The sequence below is a fragment of the Pelodiscus sinensis genome, chromosome 5 (genome assembly GCF_049634645.1).
Source record: "Pelodiscus sinensis isolate JC-2024 chromosome 5, ASM4963464v1, whole genome shotgun sequence".
Taxonomy (NCBI): domain Eukaryota; kingdom Metazoa; phylum Chordata; order Testudines; family Trionychidae; genus Pelodiscus; species Pelodiscus sinensis.
In genome coordinates, this window is record NC_134715.1 from 6,660,568 (window position 1) to 6,673,464 (window position 12,897).

General features: G+C 42.8%; 1 protein-coding gene and 1 long non-coding RNA gene across 5 annotated transcripts in view; one reads left to right on the plus strand and one right to left on the minus strand.

Annotated features, from left to right (window-relative positions):
- Positions 1-4,329: 4,329 nt before the first annotated feature.
- Positions 4,330-12,897, plus strand: part of ADAMTS3 (ADAM metallopeptidase with thrombospondin type 1 motif 3) — a 187,276-nt gene continuing 178,708 nt past the window's right edge. The window contains exons 1-3 of one of the 4 annotated variants that reach the window (XM_075929390.1): positions 4,330-4,676; positions 6,261-6,288; positions 12,008-12,414. In XM_075929390.1, coding sequence (XP_075785505.1) covers positions 4,608-4,676; positions 6,261-6,288; positions 12,008-12,414 — 504 coding nt within the window. In that variant the 5' untranslated portion in view covers positions 4,330-4,607. Of the gene's footprint in view, positions 4,677-6,260; positions 6,289-12,007; positions 12,415-12,897 lie in introns of those variants that run through there. The other 3 variants (XM_075929394.1, XM_075929391.1, XM_075929393.1) reach the window with 3 other exon arrangements.
- Positions 8,766-12,897, minus strand: part of LOC142829517 (uncharacterized) — a 49,698-nt gene continuing 45,566 nt past the window's right edge. Inside the window, exon 5 of the long non-coding RNA XR_012903954.1 lies at positions 8,766-8,905. This is a non-coding gene — a long non-coding RNA (uncharacterized LOC142829517). The remainder of the gene's footprint in view (positions 8,906-12,897) is intronic.

Below are 12,897 nucleotides of genomic sequence, written 5' to 3' on the forward strand. Positions count from 1 at the left end.
GTGGAAAAAATAGTATACAATGATGTAATTAAATATTGATAATGCATACAAGAAGACTGAATTACAGTTGCACGGGTATACTCATATTTAGAGAAAATATACAGAAAATTTGGCCACACTACTTGCCACTACCTCTGCCCTACCACTCCAACAGATATTAATTGTATAATGTATACAGGCAGTCCCCGACTTACGCGGATCCAACTTATGTCGGATCCGCACTTACGAACGGGGCTTTTCTCGCCCCGGAGCTCATGGGCGGCGGGTCGCCACCCGTGTCCTCTGGGGCGAGAAAAGCTTCTCCCGGTCTCCCTGGTCTGCTGGGGGGTCCAGGAGCAAAGGCGGCTTTGCTCGGGTGTCCCTGGTCTGCTGGGGGGGTCCAGCGGCTTTGCTGGACCCCCCCCCAGCAGACCAGGGGGACAGGAGCAAAGCCGCCCAGGCGGCATCCTGCTGCCTGTGCGGCTTTGCTCGGGGGCAAAGGAGCAAAGCCACACGGGCGGCGGGGTCCCTCCGCCTGTGCAGCTTTGCTCGGGTCTCCCTGGTGTGCTGGGGGGGACTCCTCCCAGCACCCCAGGGAGACAGGAGCAAAGCCGCACGGGCAGCGGGGTCCCTCCGCCTGTGCGGCTTTGCTCGGGTCTCCCTGGTCTGCTGGGGGGGCAGGGGGCGCAGCTAGTGCGCCCCCCTCCAGCAGACCAGGCTTTTGTTGCAGGATGCCTCGGGTAGAGCAGCTGGGGTGCTGCTGGGTTGGTCCTGTGGGAACCTACTGGGCAGCGCCCCAGCTGTTCTGTCCCAGGCTCCAGATTCAGCAGCTGTTGAAACTAATCAGGCTGATTCCAGGAAGCTGGGGGCAGAGCAACTCTGCTTCCGGCTTCCTGTAGTCAGCCGCTGGTCAGTTTCAGTGGCAGCAGCTGAATCTGGAGCCAGTTCCGACTTACAAATTCAACTTAAGAACAAACCTATAGTCCCTATCTTGTACGTAACCTGGGGACTGCCTGTAATTCTGTTGAATCAGAACATATAGACAGTACTTGGCTGCTGTTGTATTTTGTTTTGTACAAATGACAGCATGCAGCAGTATATCATATTGCAGCAGTAGAAAGTTTGTGTATCCTAAATTATTCACTGACTCTCAAATGTATCACATTGGTTACTATGTTTTTTTTTCTTTTAAAATAATTTAATATAGTTTGTGGGAAGCTACCATCTGAATTTATGATGGGGCAGGTGTGCTTCATTCACTTACTGACTGAAAACCATACAGCTATAATTCCCTGAAAAAGCAGAAATCTGCCAGGTTGGTTCTGCAGCTCAGCGTAGCAGAAAGCAAAGATAAGTATCAAAATAAAGGATCTGGAATATTGAGAGGTGTGATCTTCAGTAAGAGAGCTACTACAGCAGCTCTCACTAGAATATCTTAACTGCTGGTGTTAAAGGGTTGCTGGTTGAGTAGAACCATTTTTGCAACCAATATTTCACTTTCAAAGCAAATTTGAGGGATTAAAAGACGAAGGCCCCTATCTCGCAGGGGTTCACCTGCATGATACTTGTTTAACTTCACACGCTTCGAATGTAGCCACGAGCTCCATTCACCGACTTCATTGGGTCTTCAAACAGGCATGAGGATAATAAAAGACTAGTTCTGGCTGAATTATTTTATTCAAAATAGTTCAACAAAAATGTCATGTCAAAATGGAAATTTTTTTATTTTCAATTACATTTTTTCTGGTTTTCACCAAAACTTCCAAATATGGGAAAACTGGAATTTTTTTTATCCAAAAATGTTTCTCAGACAATTTTTTTTCCAGTAATTCCTCCCCCTACCAAAAAAAAATCACCACTTTTAGGGCTGGAAAAACCCAAACAATTTTGATGGAAAGAAAATTAATTTGCATCAAAACTTTTAATAGAAAAATATTTTTTGACTAGCTCTATTATAGAAATTTCAAGTTTTCCCTTTTGATGAAGGACCAAGAATTGTTGATAAAATGCAGCAGGTGGGTGAGCAGTTTGATTAATCTTGACTTATAGAATTCATCCTTTTCTCTGTGTATTGCTGAGCCATTTATGCTTCTATCCCTGTCTTGTTAAAAGCTACATCTATGGAGTAATTATTTTTGCTTTTGAGATGCACGTGGATCTGCATATATTACCAAATCAATGAAGTGATGTTATATAGGTGCAAGTGTGTGGCATTTTCCAGGCAGCTATAAAGGACAAGTATATTGAGCACAATAGGAATTGTTAGAGAGTCTACCAATCTAAGGCTATGTCTACACTGCAGCTCTTTTCTGGGATACCAAGAGGGTTAGGGTTATCCCAGAAAAGCAATGCTGTGTCCAAGGAAATTTTTTTGGAAAAGCGGACGTGTTCTTTCCCAGCCCTGTAAACGCCAGCCCTCGTTGTATGAGGAAGGAAGGGATGGCTCGAGAGCAGATTTTTCTGAAATTTGGCACCGTGTAGACGTGCCAAATTTTGGAAAAGCTTCTTTCGAAAGAAAAGCAGAAAAAGATACACAAATTACGGCGTGCAATTTGCATATCTTTTTCTGACTTTTCTTTGTAGTGTAGATGTAGCCTAAGATCCCAGGCCTGTATAGGTGGACCCTTGTACCTAACAGTGGGAGCCAGCTGCTGATCCTGCGAAGATGTATGTACATGCCTAAGTTTGTAGACAGTTCACAGAATTCACATTCCCGTAGGGTGCGTCTACAGAGCAGCATTATTTTGGAATAACTGTTATTCCAAAATAACAATGCAAATGTCTACACAGCAGTTCTGTTATTTAAAAATAAATTTGAAATAATGGACGCCTTATTCTGACTTCTGTAAACCTCATTCCATGAGGAATAATGCTTATTCTGAAATAACTATTTTGGAATAGCAGTAGTAGGGATGCCCAACTGCTGCTATTTCGAAATAGCTCCTCCCCAAGGCCATTCAAATGAATTACTCCCCAGTGCCTCCTGGGCCTCTAAATCGAGGTAGTGCATCCACATTAGGAAAGCCTGCCTTGGACTAATTTTGAGGCTTCCCTGTAGTGTAGACACGCTATTTCAGAGTATTTCTTCCGGAACAGTGTATTTTGAAATAAGTGTGCAGTGTAGACGTATCCGTGGACTCACAATACAGTAGAAGATTTCAGAAGGGTAGCCTTGTTAGTCTGTAACTTTTTAAAAATGAGCAGTCCTGTGGCACCTTAGACTAACATATATTTTACCCATGAAAGCGCATAATATATTTGTTAGTCTCCAAGGTACCACAGGATCGCTCATTGATTTTAATACAGTAGAAGTCCATCTAATTCAACTGGACTGCCTACCATGCATAAAGGTGATCAGGTGTATATATCTTGGTAGGTCTGAAGTGCATGGAAAGGGGGATTATATGGCTGAACACTGTTTGCTTCTGGATTGATTAAAGTAAGGAAAGAATGTAAAAAGCGAGAGGCCACTTACAATGATGCTTGTACCTGTTTGTGTGCACGTGTAATTAACCGTAGCGTAAGGGAGATGCTCTGTTTAGCGGTGCACGCAGTTTATGGGTAGCTCTGTTGCTTCTAGAAAACCCTCTGTCCCTTCTGAGCATTGGTTTGTGACTGCTGCTCACACATACACAGCTGCTTACACACACACACACACACAGATACACACAGCTGCTTGCTTACACACACAGCTGCTTATATACACCCACAGCTGCTTACACACACAGACACACCCACAGCTGCTTACACCCACAGCTGCTTACATACAGATACAGATACACACACAGCTGCTTACTTACACATACACACATAGAGCTGCTTACACACAGACACACACAGCTGCTTACTTACACATAGAGCTGCTTACACACAGCTACACACACAGCTACACACACACATGCACAGCTGCTTACACACAGATACAGACACACAGAGCTGCTTACACACAGATACACACACACACAGAGCTGCTTACACACACAGCTACACAGACACACAGAGCTGCTTACACACAGATACACACACACACAGAGCTGCTTACAGACACACACAGAGCTGCTTACACACAGATACACACACACACACACACACACACACAGAGCTGCTTACACACACAGCTACACAGACACACACAGAGCTGCTTACACACACACACTCTAGCCCCCCCCCCCCCCCTTCCCCTTCCCGGCGCGCGCCCAGAAGTGCTGCCAGGATCAATCCCTTCAGCATCTCCCTCCAGAGAGCGGCAGCCCAGGGAGGCGGCCGGGGGGGGCCCCTGACGTCGGTGGCGCGGGGGAGGAGCCCGGCCGGGGGCTGGAGCCGGTAGCTTTATTAGCCCCGCAGGGCGCGCGGCGCAGGCAGGGCTCGGCGAGCAGCAGGCGGCAGCGCAGCGGCTCCCCCTGCCCCGCTCCCCCGGACACGTGGGCTGGCGAGCAGCCGCCCCTGCGGCGCGCACCTCCCCTGGTCCCCTGCAGGGAGGCGGCGCGGAAGACCCGCTCCCGGCCCGCGCTGGGTGCAGCCCGCCGCCACCAGCCCAGCGAGCTCGCAGAGCTTTCCCGGGTCTCTGCGCGCGCGGCTCTCGGGTGGCGGAGGCTGCAGCTTGTTTTCGGGAGGGAGCTCGGCTCGGGATGGTTCTCCTGTCACTGCTGGTAGTAGCAGCCTCTCTCCTAGGGGGTCGGACTGCCGCTGCGGAACAAGTAAGTGGCTCCGGGACGCACATGGCTTGCTGCACCCAGAGCTGATGCAGCTACCCCCCCTCCCCCTTTGCATTTGGAGCAGGAGGGGGGAACAAACTCGGTTGCTAGTTTTAGGCATTGCCTTGCAGATACTGACTGTGAAATCGCTTGGTCGGGGTGCTGCCAAAGCTCTCCCTCCAGTTAAGTCTCGGCCAGAGCAATAGCAATAACTTCTTCTATTTCCACCTACACCCACCACCCTCTGCAATATTTGGTTGGTTTTAAATCGTCTTTTAATGCACCGAAGCAAAATGCAGGACTATGTAACACTTGAAAGACTAACAAGATGTCTTTAAAGTGCTACATTGTCCTGCATTTTGCTTCAGCTACACCAGACTAACACGGCTACATTTCTATTATTATTTTAATGGACTGACTGCGAGTGCACGTTAAGTTGCTTGACCTCACAGGAATGATTGCTGCCCAAGTCAGGGTCTTACCGTATAATTTAAAGAGTTATTAGTCTCAACAATGATTAATAATACCGGCAGGGAGAAACATATTGCCATCACCAGTTGAGCTGCTCTGTTCTTTTTGTTATGTCACCGTCCCTCTCTCTTAGGGCATCTGGAATCATGAATGAATCTGGATTTTGGTTCTCCTCCTTCCCTCCCCCCCCCCTTTCATTATGATCCCTTAAGAAATCCGTTCAAGGAGGGGGTTTCTTTTCAAGGGGCTTGTAATTGTCTTCTGGTCTCTTTCTTGCCAGTGAGGAGATGTGGTCTGCAGAGGAAATACTTTGGCTTTAAGGGAGAGCCATCTATTGTGCACACCTCAAAAGAGAATTGCTTGCACCATCCTTTTGTTACAAAGTTTGACAGCTCGGGGGAAGTGGTGGGAGCATTTTCTGGCTTCTCTCTTTTCTGCTGCTGGGCTGTTTTTTCTCTGTCCTCCGCCTTCTGTTTGCAGAGTTCACTGTCCTCCCTTCTGTTCCCGGAATAGTAAACCCCAAACTTGACTGTGTCCTTAGTTTGGCAGCAGCTACCTTGAGTCCCATCCTGCAGCCAGCTGAAATCAGTGGGAGTTTTTTCATTGATTCAGCAGGCTGCTGTGTCTGACTCCTGTGTGTATAGCTCTCCCACTTCTTTGCTTGAGCTATTCAGTCAGATGCCTAACTGCCTGTAGGTAGAGAAGGGTAGTTTGCTTTCCTTGGTTTTCCTAGTATCAAAACCATCAGCATACATACCTGATTATTCATTCATACTCCTACTCTTCAGGAATCATAGCTCTGATTAATGTTAAGGCCTTTCTTTGGCCACTGGAATTATTTTTTGGCACAGAGTCATATTTATAGAATGGTTCATTCAGAATTAAGACTTCTTAGCTGCTCTATTTTTTAAACTTATTATGGAGTCTATTAGTATATTGGTGGGAACAGCTGGTTATTCAATTAGGAATACCAAAAGCAGAACTGTGGAAAAGTGCAATACAAACTAAGGGATTTTCCACCTTCCAGTAGCATATGTTTTGCAGTAACACATCACATAATAATTAAATAACAGTTTTGTGTGTGTTTCTGTTCCCCCCCCCCCCTCCCCTCTGCAGGCTGGTAAAGAAGGAATGATCCAAATAGGTAAGTATCATTTATTATTTTTTCTGGAAAGTAAAGTAAAATAAATAAGCTTTGTAAGTCAGTTTAAATAAACGTCTTTTCTTGAAGAAGACACTATTCTAACTAACATTTTTATACTTTAACTATAGAGTCTTCCTCACAGCAGAATTGTGTAGATCTGCAGTAATGTAATTAAGCTTTAGGCCCTCTTATTAGCACCCTCACACTTCAACAAAATTTTACACTTTCCCTTTTAAAAGAACAAAACCAACAAAAGTTAAAAATTGAAGCATGCTTATCCAACCAATTAGATCTCACGGTAAATGAGATATATGGGATTCTTGAGTACCTCTTGAATGAAGGAAGGAATACTTACATGTTTTTGGACAGAGTCTTGATGTTGTGTGTAAGTATTTAATATTTTTTACCTGCAAATATTTTGTTATAATGACCATGTGGAATATGGGATAAATAAGGGAACTGAAGGAAGGGTTTCTCCCTTAATATTCATTGGTACTTTTAAAACCTTACTATTTCCATTATACATTTAAATCCACTTTTTGATTTTGAACTACTAAATTTTTAAGGAACTGTGATTAAAATAAGAACCTGGAAATTCTGGAACAAATAATCTGGTGCAACTTCAAGAATTTTAATACATCTGTGCCCATTTACATCAGCAAAGAATTTGGTCCTCTATCTTTATGAAAGGGAATGTGTTCTAGCTAGCACAATATAGGAATAGGTGTGTGGTCTTATGGATTCTCTTCTTGGATTAGTATTTGACCTAGGGAGTGGAATCTTATTCATTTCTCAGTTTACCCCTCTGTGAAAAGGCTGTTGTAGTACTTCACCAGTCCAGGAAGTTATCAGGTTTACTTTGTGTTTGTGTACAATGCTTTCAAACTCTCCAATGAAAAGATGCTGTATAGGAGGGCCATGCTCCCACCCTACTAAACTTTCCCAAATTGACGTTCTAACCCTCCAGCATGTGCCAGGTGTTTCGAAAGCAAGTTCAAGCACTTTCCTGAATTGTGGAGGTCTTTCTCTTAATTTCAGTTCTGGCACTGCATTCTAGTGTGTTGCGGTCAATTTCCACTCCTACCTATGAGTAATGGGAAATAAGGCACTTATGTGGGTTTACATTTAATTGGAAAACCCTATTTTTTCCCTACTGTGTGCTGACCTTGTGTTTTGTGTTCTGTTTTTTCCATGCCTTTTGGATTGTTTTTGAATTTCAGTAACCATAAGCTATACAGAAATGTTGCTCTTAGAAATTATATCATACTTCAGGGGAAAAATTCTTATCCTGGAAAATACATCTCTTCTCTCTCTCTTTTAATTTTATCTTTTTCATGTCTCAGTTGTCATAGTCTGGGAATGTTCTTGAAACACCCACAAAGACTAGGGCTACGATCTTGCCTTCATGGGGCAAAGCTGGATCCCTAGGCATGACTGGGCTATGTTCTCCATAGAGGATAGGGCAGGACAGATTTCTCCTTTTAATCCTGAGGTGGTAAGAGGAGCCATGTGGCTCCCTTAGTAAACTCTTAGGACCAGTAAATCTGTACTCTGTCTGCTCCTGCACCCAAAGCTACTTTCACAGTGGTGCGGCTGGAACGCCAATTGAACACAGCTGAGCTTGATACCTTGTGAGAGCTCACTGCAAGTTGCTCCCTCCTGTAGAATTACATTGATTTCACTGCCTTCAAGCTCTTCAGTGACTATTTCTTAGGCAGCTGGATTTGGTCCTTACACATTTCTGATTCCCTACTTTTGATTGTAAGTGACTAGCTTTTACCTACTGCATTTTCCTGAATAGATGGCATCTTGGTGAAGAAACATAGTTGCATTTTAAAAACATATCTGGTAGCTTTATAAAGACTGGGGTTTTTTTTGCCCTAATTTGTACTGGAAAGGCATTTTTAAACCATTATTTTGATGTGCATTATTTTTAAATGCAGTCAGGTTCTATGAAGTCTGATTGCATGTCCCTCTGTGAGAACATGTGTGGTTCACAGAGTTTAGGGGTTTCTGCTGATGAATTCATACAGCTAAACCTGCCTTAGAACCCTCTCTGAGTAGATACCAACCACTTTCAAGTATCATCTTGCAGATTCTTATATGCTTTTCTTTGACCTTTAGTGTACGGCTGCTCTGTTCAGCAGCTGATCTTTGCTTATACCTTGAGTGGTCATTTTTGATGAGTTTAATTGATATTTTTTTTGTAAAAAAAATGTATATACCCACATAGAATGTATAAACAGTGAGCTTCACTAAATTAATGTATTACATTAATTTGTAACTCTAATGCAATGAGTAGGTGCACAGTAATTGTCAAGCAGATATCTTATTGGGGATAAGACTAATCTAGAGGTTCAAATTAGAAAAGCATTCTTGAGATGGTTTTGAAACTCTGATTGGTGCAACAGCTCCTTTCTGTGTGCTCCAGAGCTCCACAGTGTGTACGTGCTCGGAGATGACACTGTTGTTAACCCTGCCACTTGAAGGATGCTTTGGTTTCCGACTCTGAAATGGCGTTAGTAGGAGGCCTTTGGAGAGACTGCACAAATTGTCTTCTCTTCTGGATAAAATAGTTTGACAGGGGTGATGAAAAGGGTCTGTAGTTCTGCAGGAACTGTGAAAATATCAGAAAGAATCCTGTATGGCTATTTAGGAAAAGAGTACGTCAGTTGCTAGTAGCACCATGTCAAGTTCACAGAGCAGGAAATGGGAGCATCATGGGTAATGGTTCAGCATTGATAATGCCTTAATATTGTTTAGATTTTTTTTTTAAATCCATAATACTCTTTTCCCAGTTATGTATTTTGGAACATTTTAATAAAAGAATGTGCTATTTTTATAAACAATTCCTTTTGTGTTAAATATTATGCAACTATAGCAGAAATGTTGAGGTCAGTTGAAAAATAAAAAAGTGAAATTAAAATGCATCCCTTTCATTTCATACTGATTATTAATAAAATTTGGAATTAGCAAAACACTACAGCTTTGAAAATGGAGAATTGGAAAAAGAAAACACCTACAGATGCAACAGCATTTCCATAAACTGCAGTTTACCATAAAGTTATGACCTGAAGTCAGCAGAGGAGTTTGGATTTCTTCAGTATTTAAATGTCACATTTAATTTTAATTCCCTTTGAACAAAAGACTTCCTCTTCCACTTCAACATTTACTGACATTGGAAAGTCCTTTGCTGATAGCAAAAACTTTAATACTGTATGTCTTGTCCCTCCTTCTTATGATCAGCTGCCTATTCTCATTATTAATGACAACAACTTGTTTACCCCCACAAACTGAAATCTGGGAACATTACCATAAAAATTACAAAGTAACTTCTCAGATGTGCTGCAAATTCAGGCCTTGATCATCAGGCTGCAACCTGTGCTTTTTGGATATCTGCTTGTGATATGCAAAATACACAAATTCTGTAGTGGATAAAAATAATAATTCACCTGTTCTATTGCTCTATAAATGGATTTTAAGTAGAAACGGCCCTAAGGTGTGAAAGTTCCATTTGGATTTTTACCCATTGAACTGTGAGGAATGTTATGGTCCAGAGTTTTGATTGGACCTAGTGACACAACTAGGAAGTATTTAGTTTTCAACTTCCTTGCTTTCTATTCCCTACCTACTCCAAAAAGAGAGACAAATACACTCGGAGAAAAGTGGAATCTGGAGTTCTGATTTGGTTCCATCTGTCAGGATCCACATTTTTTTATATGATTTTTATATAGGAGTTCTGCATGAGTAAGGATTACAGGATCAGGCCCTAAAAAGGTACACATACTGGTTAAAAACATTTTTAATGGTGCTGTGACTATTGATTATGGGCAAGAGTGAATGCCTCCTTCAGGGAAGATCCCATTGTGATTTGCTAATTTTAATCGTGGTAGGCATAATAGTTTTCAGAACAGTGAAAGGTGTGAATGATGAGGGCATCTTCACTAACCACCTTAACCGCAGTATCTCCATAACATGCTTGAAGAATTTCCATTTCCATACATCTCCATAATGTAGTTTAATTTAAAGAAGTAATAAATATTTATTTTTGTATTGCGTTATTTTAAAATATTTTTTTATATAGCATGTAATCTAACGTTACAGGATAGTACAGAGTATTTCGTAACTTCTCTTCTCCACTGAAAGATTTATTTAATTAAAAAAGACCTTTAGGAAGACTATAGCTATTGCTGTCATACCACTTTCACAATGTTGATTGCTTTGTTCTCCTGGATTATATGAATGTATGCAAAGGACCTTGCCTCTGAAAGTATTTTAATTTTGTGACAAACGCTTACACACATGTTTTCTTGGATGTCAGATTTGATAAATGAGTAGAATATGGGGTTTGCAGTTACAAAGTCTGCATATTTCAATTTAAAGGAATGGGCAAAAAAGTTAGGATTTGCCAAGCATTTCACAGCTGCTAACAAGCTATTGCTGTGCTATGAAGAAGGCACTAACACATCTACAGGCAGTCCCCGAGTTACGCGGATCCGACTTATGTCGGATCCGCAGTTGCGAACGGGGCCCGTCTCCCTGGTCTCCAGCAGACCAGGGAGAGGAAGCAAAGCGGCGGAGCACGCGGGCCAGATCCGGCCTGCCAAGCAGGTTGATCTGGCCCATGGAGGCCCTGCAGCTCCCAGGGCAAATAAGGCCTGGGGGTGGGGGGAAGTGCACAAAGTTTCCTCCTCCCTACCAGCAGTGCATGGCATTTCTAAGCACCACGCGCTCCTGGCAGGGCGGGAGGAGACTTCACGAGCTTCCCCGCCCCCAAGCTCTGATTGGCCTGGGGACAGAAAGGGGAGCGTCCAAAGCCTCTTCCCACAACCAGGCGTATGGAGGCCCAGAAGGAACCTCTGGCGGTGGGGCAAAGGCACTTTCCCACCCCCAGACCAATCATGGTCTGGGGGTGGGGAAGCAGGGAAGTATCCTTCACTTCCCCAAGCAGTACCTTTCCTTCAGTTCTTGTCCACAGCCCTGCAGAGAGCGGTTAAGGTCTGGGACTTCACGAAACCTACTGCTCTGTTTCTTGAATTACTTCATACCATATTGCTTTAAGCTTCTCCTTCATTAGCCTTCCTAGCCTCCCATCGCTTAAGGAGGGTGCTAGTATAGGCTTCTCTCTTGCTGCCTCCCCTGGTTGTGTTACCAGCCTCCTGGCTTTATAGAAGCTGTGCTGTTACCTGGCAGGTTAGCCTCCATCTAATTAGCACCTTCCACCTAGCCTACAGTTCACTCTCTTTGCAGCTTAATTCGGCCCAGCTGGCCTAATTCCTCTCCCTCAGGCAATGGGCGGGGATCCCAACCCATTCTAGATGTTTAAAGTTCTCCCAATATAAATTAAATATAAATCTTCTAGCTCTTCCGGTAGACTTTTATGTATCAGTAGAGTGAACATAAGAAGGGATCTTAAATTAGTGTGTAAGATTTGAACTTGCATTACCTCTGAAGTAAGGCTTCAAGAGCATTATTCGCCTTCTTTCGCCGTTGTTTTCTGATGTCCACTGCATATTGCTAATCATAGTTGGGAGGATATGCAATTATTGAATACAATGGATGAGTCAATGACACATCTGTAGTGAATTTTTTTGGTCGTTGTTGTTATTTTGGTGGCTTCCTATTCTGTTGCTATGTATCTGTTTCTCATTTTTCAAACCTATTCTTCTACTCTCATTCCAATTTTATTTTTTGGTGTGTGTATTTGTTTCTTGGACAGATTTACCAAAAATCAGACCGGGGCAGTATGGGCTGGTGACTCCAATCAGCACTAGTGCGGATGGAAGCTTCATTTCCAATATTATCTCTGCAAGCCATCAAAGAAGATTAACAAGGGATGTATCCCAAAGCTCCAAAAAACTATATTTTAACATCACAGCTTTTGGAAGAGAATTCCATCTCCGGCTAAGACCTAACACCCATCTGGTGGCTCCTGAGGCTGTAGTGGAGTGGTATGAAGATTTTGTGGAAACTGGAAATGGAATCGATGCTGGTAACAAAAGTCAGGCTAGCAGTGCAACAGAGCGGATATGGAAAAAAGAGCCTCTGTGGACCAATTGTACATATGTTGGAGATATCACTGATATCCCAGGAGCATCTGTTGCTATTAGCAACTGCGATGGTCTGGTAAGATTTATCCCATAGCATATATGTTTGGATCGTTATCCCTTTTCCACAAAGATTTAGTTACTGTTAAGTATTTAATAGTTATGGTATCATTTGGTTAACTTCATTTCCCAAACACATTAGAAATTGCACATTTTTTTTTTTTTTTATGTGGAGTCACTGGGTCTCCTGGTAGAATAACTCCGTTGCTGGATTTTCCCTTATCACAACACTGTAGGAGCGAAAAAAAAAATCAAACCTGTTTGCGTTATCTTTTGTTTAATGTGATATTTTGTAAACAGGGAAAATAAGCATAACAAAGTTATCCTCAGGAATTGCATAGCAAAGTTACAAAAACTGTAAGTAAATAAAAGTCCTTGTCCAATAATATGCATAATTTTGAGGTACAACAAGTTCACATACTGATCCCCAAAAATAACAATGACAGTTTATAAATAAAAATGGGTCATATGAAGAAGTGGGTTTTGCCCACGAAAGCTCATG